The 20,329-nt window shown below is 41.9% G+C and overlaps 2 protein-coding genes across 2 annotated transcripts in view; both read left to right on the forward strand.

Annotated features, from left to right (window-relative positions):
• The window catches only part of LOC309702569 (uncharacterized protein), a 1,256,944-nt gene that overhangs the window by 260,406 nt on the left and 976,209 nt on the right, over positions 1 to 20,329 (forward strand). Inside the window, 1 exon segment of the mRNA XM_082527162.1 lies at positions 16,658 to 16,834. Coding sequence (XP_082383288.1) covers positions 16,658 to 16,834 — 177 coding nt within the window.
• The window catches only part of LOC309702576 (NLR family CARD domain-containing protein 3-like), a 120,744-nt gene continuing 101,412 nt past the window's right edge, over positions 998 to 20,329 (forward strand). Inside the window, exons 1-4 of the mRNA XM_082527186.1 lie at positions 998 to 1,122; positions 11,717 to 11,848; positions 11,933 to 12,031; positions 12,190 to 12,288. Of these exons, the coding sequence (XP_082383312.1) occupies positions 11,760 to 11,848; positions 11,933 to 12,031; positions 12,190 to 12,288 (287 nt within the window). The 5' untranslated portion in view covers positions 998 to 1,122; positions 11,717 to 11,759. The remainder of the gene's footprint in view (positions 1,123 to 11,716; positions 11,849 to 11,932; positions 12,032 to 12,189; positions 12,289 to 20,329) is intronic.

Here is a 20,329-nt window from a genome sequence, read left to right on the forward strand (position 1 = left end):
AAGCCCACTACAACCATTATCAACATGTTAAATTACATTATACATCTGCAGTGGTTTAAAGGACCACTATTTTAACCTGATTCATTTCTCCACCTTAACAGTTCATTCCTCAAATGAAGCAAAAAAAATGTACCAACAAATGATTTAATATTTATTTTCCAACTTTACAAGTGAAATCAAACAAGTGTATTTAACACTGAAACCAGAGTGGAAGCTGCTCATATAGAGTCCAACCCAGGCTAAAAGTAAGTTGAGTAGACCAGCATCATCAAAGTGTCGGCTCTCTGAACACGGTGCAAGATCGCCATCTGCAGGACAAAACTAGTTTTTCTCATCCTCCTCGTCAACATCAAGATGATGTCATCGTACAACAAAACATGCAGATCAGGTGACATGACTGTATGAGAGGCGGAGTTACACTGTGGCAGGTGAGCATGTGGAGGAGGAGTAACAACATGACGCTGGAACATCATCATTGCATTATACAGTTTCCTCTCTAACTGGATGATGCTGTGAACAAGAACAGCTGTGGAACCATTGGCCATTTGCCATAGTGTAGCTGAGTCAAAACAGCCCAAGTGCTGAGAGGGAAAACATGATGATTTATGTAAAGTCATAACTGGCTGCAGCAGCTGAGCTTTGACCTGTGAGCTGCAGCTTAAGCTTCTTTTATGGTTCAGTGTTTAATGTTTAAACTGTTTATGGCTGCACATACGCCCGCAGTCAGGTTGTATACATATTGAAATATTATATACAGTGTGGCAGCTGACCTTTGACCTTTGACCTGCGAGCTTCAGACTCATTGCTGGTGTGAGGTGTTTAATACTATTGAAGCTTGCAGACACACCCACATCCTCTGATTTGTTCTCAGGGTTGTTCAGTGTGTTGGAGTTGGAGCAGAAACCTGCTGCAGGTTAATTATTGATCAAACAATATCACACAATGAGCAGCAGCTGACCTTTGACCTTTGAGCTTCAGACTCTTTGCTGGTGTGAGGTGTTTAATGTGACTTCAGCCTGCAGACACAGAGGACTGATGAAGCAGAAGATTGTCTCTGTTTCTACACAGACCTGGTCCAGACAGCAGAGCTGCAGAGTGAAGACGTTCATGGGAAGAAGCTGAGTAAGTGCAACGTCCTCTTTGAATCCTGGATCAGGAAGTGAAGCCGGGGAATATTTGGTGTTTCAATAAGGTTTCTGTCTTTGACTCAGTCTGCTGTCACTTTGTTTCAGAGAGAAAAAGAGATTTCAGATTAACTGCATTATATGCTGAGTAACTAAATGCTGCTAGTCTGTGGTGTCACTCCCAGCAGCATCACGTCATTTCTTTACTCTGACCTTTAACATCAGTTAACTTAGCTAGCAGAGCAGCTAGAGTTAGAGTATGAACTCTGTGTCAGCAGTCAGCTTGGTCCTGGTGGTCACCTGGTTTCATGTTTGCTGATGATCCAGATGTGTCCACATAATTATTTATTTCTGTAAATGTAAAGACTTTACAGATAAACAACAGCAGCCCTCTGGCTGGACTCTAACCTGTGAGTTTCCTGTGACTGAAACCACAAGCTGACATTTTCCTTCTGAAGCAGCTGAATGGATGTTTGAGTTTACCTGCATACATGGTGCAAATAAACCCGCTTTGGATGGTTTGGAGGCGGAGCCCAAAGCAGGACAGGATTCTAATGTGATTGGTCACTTTGATGAGGTGGCTGGAACTCAGGTGGTCGAGCAGGTCACCTGCTAACCAGAAGGTTGGTGGTTTAATGCCAGTCTGCATGATGTCCTTGGGTAAGATCATGGGTATCATTTAGTCTTTTGTCTATTTATTGTTATAAAAGTCTGCCTACCCCATGTTGCTCTCCGATGCAGACGCAGGTTCTGCAGCCTCTGCAGCCTCTGCAGCCTCTGCACTGCTGTGCCATCAGTCTGTTGGACAGTATTTGATAGATTTCAGGGGAAAATGAAGGAACATGAACAACTGGTCAGAAACACTTATACTTTATACATCATGCTTTTCTTACGCAACATCCACATGTGAATCATGAAACTTTAACATTTAAAGTATCGTAGCTCTGTTGCTAAATTTTCTGACTCTTGTTTTAATGGTAATAGTCAAAGTGTGATCGGTGAATTGTGAGCAGCAGAAAGGATGAAAGCACTAATGCTGGCACAAGGGGCCACAAGCCAGTGTACTCCAAGTGCCAGCCTGGGTAAATGGGGAGTGTTGCATTAGTAAGGGCCTTCTGAACTAAAGCTTTACCAAATAAAATGTGTGGATCATAATGAATAAGACTGTCATGCTATTGATGGCTGAAAGAAAAGGAAGAGGAGGAAGGAGGCATGTTAGGAGTAGGGATGGGTATCGTTCAGGTTTTATCCGATACCGGTGCCCAACCGGTACTTTTGAAATGGTGTCTGTGCTTAATCGGTGCTCGAACCAGTGCTTAAAGAATGGAGAACACAAACTTTGTCCTAAAACCTCTCATGTTTAGCTGGTTTTTTTTGTAAAAAGACAAAAATGTTAGCCTTTTTTGCAGCTATAGGACATATATGGTATCACTCTATCAAACAAGAAGACAGACACACATTTAACTACGACGGTTTTTGCTAGTTCACCTTACATTAATGTAATAACGTGGTTAGCCTACTCAATGTAAATTACACACGAAAAACATTAAGCTACTCACCCAGAGAAGAACGGCTGCGGCTGCCATCATCATCCGTCATCATTTCTGCTACACTGGCAGGGCTAGGGGCCAGGACTCTCCTCTTCGGGTTCTTGGGGGATGTTGCTAACTCCGGGTCTGATAACAGGCACCACACCCGTAGTAGATGTGCTCGGTGTGAGGTCTCGCAGCAAGCTATCAGATACGGTGCATTTTACAAAAAACACTATGTGTCGCCGGGTGTTTCATGGTAAATGGACTGATTCTTATATAGCGCTTTTCTACTGTCCCGGAGTACTCAAAGCGTTCTATAAAACATGTCACATTCACCCAATCACACCCATTCTCACAAGAACTTTATCTACACTCAGTGCTTTCTAAGTACATTCACACACATTCACACTCTGATGGATGCATTGGAGAGCAAGTTGGGGTTAGTATCTTGCCCAAGGATACGTGACACGCAGACTGGAGGAGCCTGAGATCGAACCATCAACCTTCCGACCAGTAGGTGACCAGCTCTACCCCCTGAGCTACAGCCACCCTGTTTCATTAGATGTGAGATGTTACCTCCTTTGCACAGTATCAGCTTACAGCACTTGTTGCAGGCTGCTGAGTTTGCATCTTTTGCTGTGAAGTACAGCCAGACTTTGACCACTTCGCCTTGGGCATTTTTAATCTGTAGCTCGGCTCTAAAAGAACGTACGTACCTGGGCCCGCCTACTATCCTTGGAAAGGTAAAATGATTGGCTAGAATCTAAAGTGTACGACATCTCAGGAAAAAAAATATCAAAAAAAGCACTGAAATGTGCGCTGCTTTTCGGTCTGGTTACTTACGTTTATGTCAGAACCGGTGCCATTATGTCACCGGATACCGGTACCCATCCCTAGTTAAGAGGCAATGGTAGAGAAGGAAAGACAGGAGAGTGGAGGTGATGTATCTAAATGCATCTGAACAAAGCAGAAGTGCACACCAAACTCAATGGATAGTCAAATGTAGAATCACAGAACAGAACTGCAGGCTGAGTTTGGATGTTTGTCTTTCACACCTCTCTGTGGCTCACACACACAGTGACGTCAGACACAGTCACACTCACTGTTCCATCTGTTTTGTGCACAAATTCATTACTTTCTTCCTTCAATGATCTACATACTACGTGCTGCCCAGTGAATACTTTGCAATGTATTTCATCCCCTTTCAAGGCAGAATTTCTCAGTTTATTCCCCATTACAAGACAACAATCAGCCACACTCGCACAGACCACGTCTGGCCCGCACTCGCTCACACACGCTTTCACACACAAAATAGGCACCAATGAGAGCTCTATCCTCCTTACATATTGGTGGAGAAACCAAACACTCAACGGTGGAATGTTACCTTGCAATACGTTAAAGGCTATCTCACACATGCATTGATGAAACCCAAGTTTGCATTGCTAATAATAACTCTCCATAGAGCCGGGGGAGACTTGTATATCAACTCCAACAGGGACAGATTCCTCTGCATGTGTGATGACATCCTTTCACCTCTTCACTGTTTTCTGTTTTGGGATATAAACAACCGGACGGTCTGACAGTAAATTTCTTCGGGGTCTTAACTTTATAGTCTATTAAAACATACCCGTGTGTTGTGGATGTGGCATCATTAAACGCTTCTATAATATATTTAGTATTACCAGGAAAGATTTGCCTACCTAAAAGCATGACTTGATATTTATCTCTTGGATTTTTAAACAATATTAGGTAGTTAGTGTTCAAGGAAATAGTTCTACTGGATTTTCCTTGAATAAACAAATTTTGAACCAGATATATACAACTCAAATTTCTATGATGCACATACTTTGTGAACACATTTTGTATTTCTAAATTGTTAGCGGCATCGTTCATTACATTGTCTATAATTAACAAATTGTTCTTGTCTGCAGGAAGAAGGGTGTCATCAACAAGAGATTCGTGTAAACCATTAACAAAGTTTATGTCTCTTATCTGAAGAAGCTGGTCATATAGTGGCTGCCAGCATGAGTATATATACACAATGTTATCAGTGCTGTGTGATATAATCCTGGAAGAATTTTCAATGACGCTTTTAACAAAAAATGTCTTGCCGCAGTTACTGGAACCGCTGGCCACCATGCTGAACGGGTGCTGTAACCTGGCGTCAAACCCCTGATCTAATTTAAAATCCATAAGGTAGGGTTGTATAGTCTGGGAGCACACGGCGCTTATTGTAGACAACCTTAAGCTTCTTCACAATGGTTTCATTCTTCAAATGAAGCTTCTTTTTATCACGTCTGATATTATCAGAGATGGCGACTAGGTGTGCGTCTGATGTCTGATTGGCTACAAACTCATGGACTAAACCTTTCAAGGATTCGTGGGTGACAACTTTTGAGTTTAGTGCGTTCAGTGTTACGCCTTTACATTTGACCTGGGTCTTGCCCAGCGATGTGTGATATGTGTAGCATTTTGGCCCACCGGAAACAAATTCTACTATGTGATCCTCCACACCTCCCTCTCCAGAATCTAATTCGCTGGTGAGATCCCCCAGAAATGGGCCTAGAGGAGGCATCCAGTCGCCAGGGCGTGGCGTGAAAATGATGCTGTCTGTATCACAATACAGCACGCACTGCTGCAAGTTGTCTAACAAATCATACAGCATGAGTCTGGCATGTGCAGCGGTCATGGCCCCCACAAAGACATTAACGTCCTTCACGCGGGATGCTCTACCATCAGAGTGGCGCCATTGCACCATGGCGACGTCGTCAGAGATGAAACAAAACTGCCACACGTCATCCTGGTCGCTAAACATTAGCTGGCTAAACCTGGAAGGGTCTGTGATGAACTCAGATGACACCATATTCGACCTCATACTGAAACCACCCCATAACGAGTTTAGCAACAGCTTGTTACAGTTTCGAACAGCTTTATTTACGGACGGATCTAGCATTATTCCCCCCTCTGCTGCTCGTCAGGTGTTTTCACATGTTCTGGATACGCCGAGGCCTCCTGTTTAAGTTTTAGAAAGGCTTTCACATAGTCTTTAAAAAATGTGTCGGTCTTGTTGGAGAAGTGCCACACCTCATCAATAGAAACAATCCTGTATCCTTTCTCAACAGCTTTTTCAAGCTCAAATGAGACCCATGTGGCATTCAACACCCGCTCACTGTCACTGTGCCCACATGCTGTGTGCTGCTTCTGGTCTTCAGCGCACAAGCTGCAGAGCGGAAACATCAGTTTGCCGTGGCACCTGTAGGGAAGGACGGGGTGAAAAAGACCTCTTGGCGGCAGTTCTGAGCATTTAACAAAGCCGAAATAATTTTCTAGGCTGTCAAAGTTTCTGTAAATGATTTGAGGGTGTCCTACAGGATAATCTTTTTTAGATTGCACTGTGGGATAGAGACTGGTGAAGTCATAGTAAAATATTTTTTCATCACACGCAACCTTCTTCTACAGTTTTAGAGCATTTGTGAAAAACCCAACAATCATATGACCCCCTATGAGCAAGCACTTTGGCAACAGTGGGAAGAAAAAACCAGGCTCAGGGAGGGGCGGGGCCATCTGCTGCGACCAGTTGGGGTGAGAAAAGGAAGACAGGATAAAGACATGCTGTGGAAGAGAGACAGAGATTAATAACAGATATGATTCAATGCAGAGAGGTCTGTTAACACATAGTGAGTAAGAAAGGTGACTGAAAAGGAAAAACTCAATGCATCATGGGAATCCCCCGGCAGCCTACGTCTATTGCAGCATAACTAAGGGAGGATTCAGGGTCACCTGGTCCAGCCCTAACTATATGCTTTAGCAAAAAGGAAAGTTTGAAGCCTAATCTTAAAAGTAGAGTTAGTGTCTGTCTCCCGAATCCAAACTGGAAGCTGGTTCCACAGAAGAGGGGCCTGAAAACTGAAGGCTCTCCCTCCCATTCTACTTTTAAATACTCTAGGAACAACAAGTAGGCCTGGAGTGTGAGAGCGAAGTGCTCTAATAGGGTGATATGGTACTACAAGGTCATCAAGATAAGATGGGGCCTGATTATTTAAGACCTTGTATGTGAGGAGCAGGATTTTGAATTCTGGATTTAACAGAAAGCCAATGAAGGGAAGCCAAAACAGGAGAAATATGCTCTCTCTTTCTAGTCCCTGTCAGGACTCTTGCTGCAGCATTTTGGATTAGCTGAAGGCTTTTAAGGAAGTTTTTAGGACTTCCTGATAATAATGAATTACAGTCGTCCAGCCTGGAAGTAATAAATGCATGAACTAGTTTTTCAGCGTCACTCTGAGACAGGATATTTCTAACTTTAGAGATGTTGTGTAAATGGAAGAAAGCAGTCTTACATATTTGTTTAATATGTGCGTTGAAGGACATATCCTGGTCAAAAATGACTCCAAGGTTCCTCACAGCGTTACTGGAGGACAAGGTAATGCCATCCAGAGTAAGAATCTGCTTAGATACCATATTTCTAAGATTTTCAGGGCCGAGTACAATAACCTCAGTTTGATCTGAATTAAGAAGCAGAAAGTTAGCGGCCATCCAGGTCTTTATGTCTTTAAGACATTCCTGCAGTTTAACTCATTGGTGTGTGTCATCTGGCTTCATGGACAGATAGAGCTGGGTGTCATCTGCATAGCAGTGAAAATTTATGCTATGTCTTCTAATAAATTAGAAATAATTAATTAAAATGGGAAATAATTAATTAAATAAATACTTTTTTGACACAATTAATTAATTAATTAATTATTTCATGTTTTAATTAATTATTGCCACATTTAAATAATTATTTAGTGGTGTATTTAATTAATTAATTTTGGCACTGTTGACTCCTTCAGGTCTCACCATAAATTTATTTTATCTGTCAACCTCACCCATCAAACCCAGGGGGCGAAGTTAACGCTGATCGAGTCAGAACCATTGGTTTGGCCTTGTGGCCATTGTCTTTAGAAGGCGTTACTGCACACCAACAACTGCCATGTGGAAACTAACAGAACTGAACTTTGAAAAACCCTGTTTGTGTCTCACCAAATACCGTTTTAATATTTTTTTAGCCTAAAATGTAGCGGATTAATCTTCAGATGTCTGGTCGGGTTGTCAAGATACAGCTTCTTTGCAAAAGTGCTTCGATGACTTTGGAGATGTCTGCCCAGCCCAGTCTCACGGCAAAGCGTGGGACAGACCCGCTCGCCTCGCAAGCAATCGAGCTGTTATTACCGACAAAGTGCAGCCCCCGGTACACAGCTGTAACAACCCCCGCTGTACACTGACTTCATTTACTGAGGTTATATTTATCGAGTTTTTATTTCCTGATGTTCGTATGTGTCATACGTGTTCCAGTCGCCAATTCTGAATTATAAGTAACATTAAAAACACATTTAAGGAGGAGAGAGAGCAAAAAATTTCGATTAACATCTGATGTTTGGGTTGTAGACCTTTAGTTATTACAAATATGGTCGCAGCAGATACTGATAAACATGTATTATGAGGATGGATGATCAAGTTTCTCACTCTCTCCTTTAAATCTCAGTTTTTTTCTTCTTCACAGTTTATCTGTTAATTTATTAATGAATAACACTGAAAGAGTTTCTGTTATATTTCCCCTTGAACATCAGCTTATTAGGGCGGCATTAGGAAATAGCCCCCCTTAAAACACCACAGCACTTTACAGGAAGGGCCAGAGTCGTCTCTATTTTTTGAGGCGACTGAGGTCCTTCAGCATCTGCCAGAAAATGCTGAGGATTTTCTATGAGTCTGTTGTGGCCAGTGCGATCCTCTATGCTGTTGCATGCTGGGGGAGCAGGCTGAGGGTCGCAGATGCCAACAGACTTAATAAACTGATCCGTAAGGCCAGCAATGTTGTGGGGATGGAGCTGGACTCCCTCAAGGTGGTGTCGGAGAGGCGGATGCTGTCCAAGATAAAGACAATGTTGGATAACACCTCCCACCCACTCCATGACATGTTGGTCAGTCACAGGAGCTCGTTCAGTGAGAGACTGAGATTACCGAAAAGCACCACTGAACGACACAGGAAATCATTCCTGCCTGTGGCCATCTCCCTGTACAACGCATCCACTTAACACACTGTTTGCTGCTACAGCTACACATGTTTCTTTTCCAAATATTTATTTATAAGTGACTTATGTATGTATGTATGTATGTATGTAAATATATGTATATATTGTACTATTCTTAGTTAGCGTATTGTCTGTCTTGTCTTAATGTTGGTTTAAAATGGAGCACTGTAACAAAAAATAATTTCCCCCAGGGATCAATAAAGTATTCTGATTCTGATTCTGATTCAAAGAATGAATAAATGAATGATGATAATAATAAAATGATTGAAAAGCAGAGCTCAGAGTGGTAGAATGGTCAAACATGGATCCACGGGTGGTTCAACTGCATTTGGTGACGTGACTAAAGCAAATCTTTCAAATAATCCCACCATCAACGGGATGTTGTCTCCTTTACTACGGTTACTTTACTTGGTCACCGTGTGAGTTTCTTTGAAATGAACCAAATTCTTTTATTTGTTGGTTGTTGCATATTTAACCTCTACAGTCAGGAAAGGAGGAGATGAGGCCTCAACAATGTTGGGTTGTAACTGTGGTTCAGGTTAGAGAGAGTGTCCATGGAATAAATGTAAGTCAGTGAACTGGAAACATGACTGTGTTCAAACTTTGTTTTCCTTTTTATAATGAGTCTAATCAAAGGTGGACAGAAGTATCTCCACTGTGATTCTGTGTCACCATCAGAGCTTCTGCACAGTGTTTCTGGGGCAGATAACATTGCAGCATTATGGAGACATTATGGAGACAAAAAGAAAAGCGTCTGGACTTCTTTAAGTTAAACTTAAAGAAATCCAGACGCTTTTCTTGGACTGTTGGTTTCAGTGTTGAGTCTCATTCACACACTCCCTCAGACTCTTCACACACACTGATTTGCTGACATAAACACACTCCTGTGTGCTTTCTTGGCTTCACACACACACTGAGGACCATCTACAGACTGTGAGCTCCGTCTTCTTTGTGTTTGGAGCCGAACTCTGACAAAGTTAGGAACAAAACTTTCTCCAGCGTGTGAACTTTCCTCCTAGACTTGTCACGATCCTGGGTCTTATGACCCAGTGTTTTGAGTTTTAGTTCATTTTGATGTTTATAGTATGTTTAAGCTCATTAGGTCTCCTATGTTCATTTGCTTATTAGTTCCCCCTTGTGTTTACAACCCATGTTAAGTCTCCCCTGCTCTTCATGTGTTTCATGTCTGTGTCTTACGTTGTCAAGTTCTGGTTGTCATGTCTTCGTCTCATTATGTTTCCTGTTTTATTTTGAAGAGATCTTGTGTTTTTTATATTATGGTTTATGTTTTGAGTCCTTTGTACCGTTTCTTGTTTCCCTAGGTCTGTTATGGTTATCATAGGTTTAGTTCTTTGGCTTTGTCATATGGCTTCCCTGTGTTCCATGTTATGTCCACTGTGACGTTTTTGTACCATGTTTCAGGTTCCTATGTTCTGTCTCCCCAGTTGCTGTTAAGTTTGCATGTTTAGAATTCAGTCTGCATGTTTCCTGTTTTATTTTGAAAAGGGTCTTGTGTTCTGTGTTCATGTGGTTAGTTTTACTCTTGCCTGTGCATCATTATGTTTATCCTAGTCAGCTGTTTCCTCATGTGTCTCCACTTCCCCTGATCACCTCATGTGTGTGTATTTAAGTCCTCTGTTTTCTAAATGTCATTGTCGGGTCGTCTGTTATCCCCACCATAGTCATAGTCTGATGAGAGATTTTTTAATTTTGTGAATTATGCTTAGTTGTAGCTTCATTAAAGAAGAAGAGTTTGTGAATTGGAGCCAACACAGGAAGAGAGATTGAAGCCATATGTGTGTAAAAGGAATGTGGTGACATCCGGTTTTAAACAGACAGACTGGCGCTCCCCCTCTCTCTCTTCCCTTTTATGGAAAATGTCTGCATTTCTATACATACTACTTCTTTTGTCAACAGGCAAGCTTAACGGTCTCATTCTCCTTTTATGGAAATGATTTTGTATTCTGAACATGCCACTCCTACTTCTTTGAAGGATAAATAAAGAAAGATCTGAAAGCCCTGGGCGGTTTTTCCTCTGTCACGTCTGTCCTGCACACGTTGCTGTGGGATGGATCGGGGGATGAGGAACAATCGTCCATGTGTGCACATGTAAACGATATCTTGAGTCTGAGTTTCATTATCTTCTAAATAATTTTCTCTTCACATAGTCCTTCATAGTATTTGTTTCTTAGTGTTTTTTTACTTGGCTTAGGGTTCCTTGGTTAACCCCTGTAATCATCTAAATAAAGGATCGCTTTCTGTTTAAACTTGCAACACCTCGTCCACATCTGCTTTTGGGTCCTGTTTCAAAAAACAACCCGGCGCACCCCGCCGTGACAAGACTCAGCCTGAGCAGTCAGACCACATATTTCTAAAGCAGCACATGAAGGTGTGGCTCACACACACACAGGTGAAGGAAACAGCTGCAGTATTAAAAACTGCTTCACTGTCTACAAATATATGAACAAATATATGAACTTCTTTCAGGCTGTATAAACCTTATTTATCCTCCATTACAGTCCTGCATTCAGAGCATTACTTCTGTTATATTAGTACATGTATTTTATTCTGATGAACACATGAAACTCTGAGCTGGATTGAATCCACTGAATCAGAGTCCAGGACTCAGACTAAACACACTGAATGTGTCCTGAGCTCGGCCGCTGTTCCACAGTAACTGCTGTCAGAGTCACTGTTACTGAGTTAGCTTAGCTAGCAGAGCAGCTAGCAGTTAGAGTATGAACTCTGTAAGCAGTCAGCTCGGTCCTGGACATGGTTACTGACATAAAGCTGCTCTCTGCAGCCATGTTTGACCTGCTGCTTTGTAGGACTACAGTAATGGAGGATTTGGAGGCTGAACTCGGCTATATGACACTTTTTGTAGTGAACTGATGAAAGCTGCGTCTCAGATGGATGTTAGTCCAACACATCAGACACGACCTCTGCAGCTCTCAGTTGATGTGCACATGAATGATTTGTGTTTCCTCTGCAGGTGAAGGTAGAAAGTGTGTGTGAGCTGATGTGAATTGAGCAGCATGGATCAGTGTGAGGACAGAGAGGAGGGAGTCCCTCCCTCTAAAAGCACTCTGTGTGGGGAACATGAGAGCCAGACCAAAGCTCAGAGGTGAGATGACCATCTCTAACTGTCCATGACTCTTCTCCATGTCACAGCTCAGCACTCACATCACTGCTCCATCATTATTCACAGGGACCAACCTGGACCTCCACCCAGAAGTGTGTCCTCTAAGAGCAAACGGGTGAAGCATTTCTTTCGTAATTTAGGGCAAAAGAAGTCATCTGACAAAAAGTAAGTTCATGTCAGTATTAAAATGTTTGAAATTTTAATCAGCTTTTTACTATTTAACGATTTAAATAATAAACTATTTACATACTTTATTTATACTTTTTATGTAATGAATTGGACACATTGGATGTGACACATGTTTCATGTTCACTTATTTTTAGCGTCAATCAGAAACCATCCAGCTCTGTGTCCTTAAAGAGTGACCGGTCCAATCGTCGAGGCATTGGTTTTAAATCCCAGCCTGTGTCTGCTGCAGAGAGGTGAGCTGTTAGTAACATGAACTCTCTGATTTAAATGATTTTGATGTTTCCTGGTTTCTAAAATGCATCTCTGTAGCAGAGCAGTGTCTCCAAGGACACACAGGCTCAGCTGTAACTGTCAGTTTATCTGGTTTTAAGACACATTTGGACTCAATTGGCTGTTTTTAACTATGTATTTTAATCAGAGGTGTAAATTTAGACCTCACACATCTGGATCCTAAAACATGTGAACATGAACATGAAAAAAAAAAAACATGAAACATGTGATCCAGCTGTGTTTGGTCACATGGATCTGCTCTGTGTAGCCAGATGGGCTACTCGCCTTCCGTTTTTTTTCTTCTCTCATTCTCTCTCTCGCTCGCTCTACCACCCTCGCTCTCTTTCCGCTGCACTCGCTCCTTGTATCAGGTGATTGGGTTAATTGGGAACCCACCTGCACATTGATTGCAGGGTGGCGCTAGCCCGTATAAAGCTAAGCCGATGTTTTGTTGGATGAATCCCTCCTGAGCTTCTGGTGCGAAACAGCAGTAAATGCTGGCGTACTGCGACGGACTGATCAGCAAGAGCCGATTATATGACAGCTACAGGTATGCTCTCGCTTAACCTCAGATTCCCTCCGAATACTGGAATTGGTGTTAATATCCTTTTCCGGCCTGTTGTAGCGCAGCAGTCTGTTTAATTCTGCCATTGCGCAGAGAGGTGTTCGTGGTATCTCCACCAATGAGAATATAGTGCCTCCGGTCCTGGGGTAAGTCGTTAGAACTACTTTTATTAGCATTCATAGCTATAAGAGTTTAAGGTTACATTTATCTGTTTCAGGGTTTCACTGCTGTACTCACCTCTCCATGGCAAATTGCCAACCTAAATTGGAAGAGTGAACTGCCTTCTCAGCTGCTGTTGTGAACTCCTCCTTGGTGGAGTCTGCTGTCTTGTCTTGTTTTGTCTTATCTTGTTTTTATTAAGTAGGCTTACCTTTTTTTGGGTTCGCCTGGTGTTCTATTTTACCCTGGACTGTTGCTCGTACCCACGCTTCTGTGATCGGGCTGAAGTGATTCTCTGCCCGAGTGTCGTGCTGGGACTCTAAATCGCCTGGGTGGCCGGTCTCAGCCGGTGGGGAGCCAGACCGGCCTACGCCTGAGAATAATTATTACCAGCACGAGTGGTAGTTTGACCCGTGGGGAATAAGCCTTTCGTGTGTGTGTGTGTGTGTGTGTGTGTGTGTGTGTGTGTGTGTGTGTGTGTGTGTGTTCTGTTATTAAAGCGTGTTTTAGTCTTTTTATGATTTGTAGCGAGCCTGACGCTCGGTGTCCTTTTATTCTTTTAACATACTTTACCAGAACAAGGTGTTCTGCTTTGTTCATCTCAGTGTTCAGGAGTTTCTGGCTGCTCTTCATGTCCACCTGACCTTCATCAACTTTGGACTCAATCTGCTGGAAGAGCAACAAACAAGCTCTCAGACAGAGAAATACTTCTACCAGTGTGCTGTGGACAAGGCCTTACAGAGCCCCAATGGACACCTGGACTTGTTCCTTCGTTTTCTCTTGGGTCTGAAGACTAATCAAACTCATTTGCATGGCCTGATGACACAAACAGGAAGTAGCTCACAGACCAATCAAGAAGCAGTTCAGTACATCAAGGAGAAGCTCAGTGAGAATCTGTCTGCAGAGAAAAGCATCAATCTGTTTCACTGTCTGAATGAACTGAATGATCGTTCTCTGCTGGAGGAGATCCAACAGTCCCTGAGTTCAGGACGTCTCTCCACAGATAAACTGTCTCCTGCTCAGTGGTCAGCTCTGGTCTTCATCTTACTGTCATCAGAAAAAGATCTGGATGTGTTTGACCTGAAGAAGTACTCTGCTTCAGAGGAGACTCTTCTGAGGCTGCTGCCAGTGGTCAAAGCCTCCAAAAAAGTTCTGTAAGTTATGAAGTTTTTATTATTTAATTTGGTTGGTATGTTATGGAAAAACACACTGCCATCAACTTCTGTTTTGTTTTTGTCAAAATCACTGTAATATAATCACTGTACCTTTATATACATGTGACTTGTATTAATGCTGCTGCCCTCTTGTGGCTAAAGTGTAATTATGTTATTGTTATTAGGGAGGATTTGAGAGTAACATGCCAAGTGAGTCAGCACCTTCGCTTTAGCTTAAAAAATCCAAATTCTTATGTCATCAGTTATAGTTGCATGTATTCATTATCATAATTTAACCTTTAATATTGATGTCTTAAATTTATTTTGAGTAAACTAGCAATAATTTTATGGTTTATTCAATAAATACATCACTAATAAATCATTTATTTCAGTAATTAATTAAAAATGTACATAATTAATTTAAAAAATATATTGATAATTAATTATCGGTTAATTTCATTTAAAATAATTCATTATTTATTTATGTACAATTCTAATTAGTTAATAACATATTTAATCAATTATTGGTTTGTTTTCTATTTTAATTATTTTACTGACACATTTAATGAATTATTTAATGATGTATTTATTTAATTCACGTTGCTATTCCTGGCCCTGCATCGCTGTTCATAAATACATTTTATTTGTCAGCTTCACCCATCAAAGTCAGGGGGCGGGGTTAATGCTGATCAAGTCAAAACCATTGCTTTGGTCTGGTGGGCGTTCTTTTAGTGGGCTTTTCTCAATACTAAGTAGGCCTACACACCAGGGTTTGGACATGTGTGGACCCAAACTATACTTAAACTTTACCCTTTTTTGTGTGTCACCAAATACACTTTTAATATTTTCTAGACAAGAATGTAGTGGCATAATCTTTAACCTCTTTTGGCTCCAAACAGAAGTGACAGACTTGAGCAGGGTTCATTTAAAGGCTGACAGAAGTGGAGTGGTGACGGGGAGATGTTTGACAGGACAGTGTTTCAGCCTCCACAGGTTCATGTTGTGCTCCATCAGTCAGTGAAGATGAAGTCAGTGCTGATGAGGCTGTAGAGTGTGTGAGGGATGTGAATGAGGATGATGAAGATCTGATGATAGCAGATAAAAACAGGCTGCAGAGACTTTGAGCCATACAGGGCACACAGTGTGTGTACAGAACAGCTGAAATCATTATGGAGGCTTCACTGGGATATGGAAGCATCACAGTACAGCTTCAGTGAAGCTTTAAAGTCTCTGATATGAGATGAGAAATGAAGCAGCCAGAGCTTTTTCATGAGTGGAAATCCACTGTGACTGTGAGCTGCTGCTACAGCCTCCAGATTAGCCAGCAGCTCATCCTGCTCAACATTTCCTCACCAACTTTAATGGAAGTGTGATGTTTTCAGCTGGAGTGATGGTCAGGGTGGCCTCCCTCTCCTCTCCTTCTCCTCTTCCTCTTTCATTTGTAAAGCCACTTCTGCTGCTTTCATTCATTTGGAAGTCCTGTAGCTGAGTTTGGGAGAGACTAACAGCCTCGGCAGCAGAGGGGAGAAAGGCTGTAACACCACCACTTTACTCTGTTCTACCTGTCACATCATTTTATCAGGAAACAAATATGCTCATGTTTTTACTATGTTTGTCTTGAAGATGTAAGAAGATCACATGGTGCTTTTTATTATTGTGTTGGTTTGTTTCCTGTCTCTTGGATAGAGCCCAGCTGTGCGTGGCCCCTGGGCCTGTGGTCAGAGTGTGTGCTGGATAATCCGGCCCAGGATGAGGCCAAACTGACACGGGATGAAATGTCTGTCACATAATTGAGCTTAGTGTAGTTTCATTTCTGCACAATTTAAAAAAACCAAAACTTTGTTCTGTCTTTTCTATGTTATACTGTAGACTTTCTTTGATACTGTGTCCAAAAGGAGCAGCTTTTACTTTGAAGGGGAGGCGTCTCTGTTTCCTCTTCAGTTTGGATGATGGAAGCAAATGAGTGTGTGATGTTCTTTCAGTGTTGCACTTTGTAGACGCTCCCTGAGCACTGGTCTCACAGCCAGCTGCACATAGAGACCAGTGTTGTTAGTCCAGGTCAGAAGATGACTTGTTGGAATGAAAATGAGCTTGTAGTTTGTCTGCTTTAATAATGTGACTGGAAAAAGGTGTTGGACTTCAAATATGTCCATTTCTTTCACACTTCACCTTTAAAAGTGAAGCCTTGTGGTTCCTGGAAGGAAAAACACGACTTTTTCAAGTCTTTGTCCTGTTTTTATGAGAAATGTACGACTTTAATGTGAAACGTTCAGAGTTTTTTCTCTTGTTGTGTTTGTTTGAAGCTGCTTCCTTTTGGCTTCAGCTGTTTGGAGTTTCCATTTTCTAAACTTCTACATTCTGAACCTTCTTCAGCTCTGAACAGATGATGAAACACTGAATGATTTCAAGCTCACACTTTGTCTAATAAACTTACATCTTTCATTCTTTATACAGATTTGTGAGCTGTGGTTTGTCAGAGATCAGCTGTGATTATCTGGCAGCAGCACTGAAGTCCAACCCCTCCCATCTGAGAGAGCTGGACCTGAGCTTCAACTATGACCTGCAGGATTCAGGAGTGAAGCATCTGTGTGGTTTTCTGGAGAGTCCAGGATGTGGACTTGAAACTCTGGGGTCAGTCAGCATGTTTTAGTTGTGCTGAGATGAATATGATGTGAAAGTTGTGCTGACACTAAACTGCAGACATCAGGCTGATATTATACTGATCCACACTGAGGAGCTTCATGGTAAAGTCTGTTTTCTTCTTCTCTGGTTTAGTCCATTGACTGCAGCAGAACAATGTTCACATTTCAAACAGTGAGACTCAACGTATGGCCCGCGGCCCACACGCGGCCTGCCCACCTTTCCTGATTCAGAGAGAGGGGACCCTGATTAACTGTGTAGTGTTCTTCCTCACAGTTCTAAGTATCAGACACAACAATGAATAATCCACAGCTGACTGTCTTTAGCAGGTCAAAGGTCACGGCACACAGCAGACAGTGGGAAATATTATAATTCTGATCATTTATCAGCACATATCCATATGTATAAAAACAAAGCTGACACTGTGAGACTTGATCAGAGGTGTGATCATCACAGCAGAGGCCTTTGTGTCAAAGTCACTGAGGATCAAACAGAAACACATGAAGCAGATTTTCCTGTTCTGCCTTTTTATAGCAGATAACCTTCAAAATATTCTGCAGTCCATCAAAAACTGAAGCAAACCATGAATCAACATGTGAACATGAGCTGATGCTGCTGAAGTGAAGCAAAGTTACAGAGGTTTGATTAGAGACACAGCTGAGAGTTTGTAATCTGTCATCATTTTAAAAGGTTTAAATTTCTTCAGTATTGAACAGCAGAAATGAGGCTTTGTTTTCGGAGGCCGACAGCAGTGAACACAACAGCAGACTGGTGCGTAATAAGCAGTGAATAATGCAGGAAACAGGTTTTTGAAGGTAAACTGTTCTTGAAGTACACTGAGAGAGAGAGAGCTGTGCAGGAAGTAAACGTCAAAGTCAGAGAGAATTCATGACGATGTTCATCAAACGTAAAGCGTAGTTTGGATCTTCTTCTGCTGCTGGTTCACTCAGTTTTGGTTGGAGACAGATGAAACCTGCAGCTTCAGGATCTGTGAGCTGTCCACTTTCAGCCCCGACGGCGTGTCCGTGGACGTGCCGTCGAGTGAACGATCCACGCTCTGTGTTTCCATCTTTGTGTGTTTAGCTGCTCTCATTTACTGTTTTATCTGTTTGCTTGTTGTTGAAATACTTTTGGGAGCTTTAACCTGAGATTCTGGCAAAATACATTTATATTAAAAATCGATTCAGGATTGAATGTGTTAGGGGTGAACAGTTATCAAACACTCAGGTGAAGAAATGACACTCAGAGAGTTCAGCAGGTAACGTGCACGGGTGAGAGCCCAACAAGACTCACACACCCCACACTTGTCTTGCATCTTTATTTATACACTCAGTGTAGTGATGTCACATGGCAAAGCAAAGATAAAACAGGAACTTAGCTGCACCCTCTTCACTCGTGGGGAGAGAACATGCAGTTTCTGGAACTTAATCTAACAATAACAGCTTGTTTTCACAACTCATTGTGGTGTTGTGATGTGACTGTTCAGAGAGTTCATGATAGAAAGACGTTTGCATAAGCAGAAATATTAAACACTTATCAGTACATCACTCAGTTGCATTTCATGACAATAAAACTTAAAAATCCTCTAACAGAATGAATCAACATCGCTTTATTAAAATTAAAACCATTTAAATAGGAAAATCCATTTTTTTACACCCGCCTCTAATGCTGGGTAATGTCAGCTGGTCCATGTGCAGCTGGCTGTGAGGCTCAGGGAGCGTCTACAAAGTGCAACACTGAAAGAACATCATCCATAAATCTTGAGTAATAACTGGACTCTCATACAGCGAGACTCAAATGCCTTTAAACATCAGCTTATCCTGCTGATCCAAGTCCAACACTGAGTTTGTAAAAACATGTTTGTCAATCATTTTGTTTGGTTTCTGAGGAAAATGATTCAATAACTTGCTGCTAATACACAACATTTCATCATATTTCCTCATAACCCTCTTTTGTCCGACAATTTGATCCCATTTGAATTTGCAATAAAGGATCCACAGAGTTTGGTGACAATAATGACAGTAGATGTTTGTGTGAAAGTGCTGGAAGCAAATGAGTGTGTGATGTTCTTTCAGTGTTGCACTTTGTAGACGCTCGCTGAGCACTGGTCTCACAGCCAGCTGCACATAGAGACCAGTGTTGTTAGTCCAGGTCAGAAGATGACTTGTTGGAATGAAAATGAGCTTGTAGTTTGTCTGCTTTAATAATGTGACTGGAAAAAGGTGTTGGACTTCAAATATGTCCATTTCTTTCACACTTCACCTTTAAAAGTGAAGCCTTGTGGTTCCTGGAAGGAAAAACACAACTTTTTCAAGTCTTTGTCCTGTTTTTATGATAAATGTACGACTTTAATGTGAAACATTCAGAGTTTTTTCTCTTGTTGTGTTTGTTTGAAGCTGCTTCCTGTTGGCTTCAGCTGTTTGGAGTTTCCATTTTCTAAACTTCTACATTCTGAACCTTCTTCAGCTCTGAACAGATGATGAAACACTGAATGATTTCAAGCTCACACTTTGTCTAATAAACTTACATCTTTCATTCTTTATACAGATTGATGAACTGTGGTTTGTCAGAGATCAGCTGTGATTATCTGGCAGCAGCACTGAAGTCCAACCCCTCCCATCTGAGAGAGCTGGACCTGTACGGAAACAACCTGGAGGATCCAGATGTGAAGCAGCTGTCTGATCTTCAGCAGAGTCCAGACTACAGACTGGAGACTCTGCTGTAAGTAGAGGGATGGAGTGAGTGGGTGGTGCTGTCAGCAGTATTGTACTAAACACAGTCAGTATGAAACAAAGATCCAGTGTTTCCTGTAAAGCTGCAGCCTCTCAGTGAAGCTGTGAGAGGAGAATGGTGACAGGCTTCAGGATTGGACACAAACACTTCCTGTTTCTGACCTTTATGGTCACCATAGTAACGGCTGACATTCTCTGATCAAACACTGTCAACAGCCAATCAGCTCTCTGAACAAAGCAGCACGCAGACCAATGACTGCATTCGTTTCCAAGTTTAAAGCAGTGAAGAACACAGTCTGTAGGTGAGGAAGAATTTAGTGAGAGCAGATGTTTGGATGGAATTCCTCCAGTTAACAGCTGGAACCGTCCATCTGGATTGTTGGGCTTGTTGTTGGGGTTCCTACAGAGCTCAGAGTGGACACACCAAGGTTCTTCTAATGAATGAAAGTCCAAACTCAAACTAGGAGGGAAAAACATTTTCATCAACTTCAATAAAAATCCAAAGATTAGAAAAAGTGAAGCAACAATGAGTCCTAGTACAGTCCCAGCACTGAAGTCCCTGCTGCTCTTTATACTGGATGTGCTGCATCACTGACTGACAGCTGATGAAGAGTCTCTGGAAACACTCGTTTATCTCCTCTGCTCTTCCTTCTTCTCTTTGCAGGTGGAAGTGATGATGGTAAACAGGGCGGTGTGTGTGCTGAGAGAGGAGGAGCTGTGTCCTGATGATCCAGAGAGGTTGAAGCAGCAGCAG

Source organism: Aulonocara stuartgranti (genome assembly GCF_965226115.1).
Source record: "Aulonocara stuartgranti genome assembly, chromosome: 3".
Classification (NCBI taxonomy): domain Eukaryota; kingdom Metazoa; phylum Chordata; class Actinopteri; order Cichliformes; family Cichlidae; genus Aulonocara; species Aulonocara stuartgranti.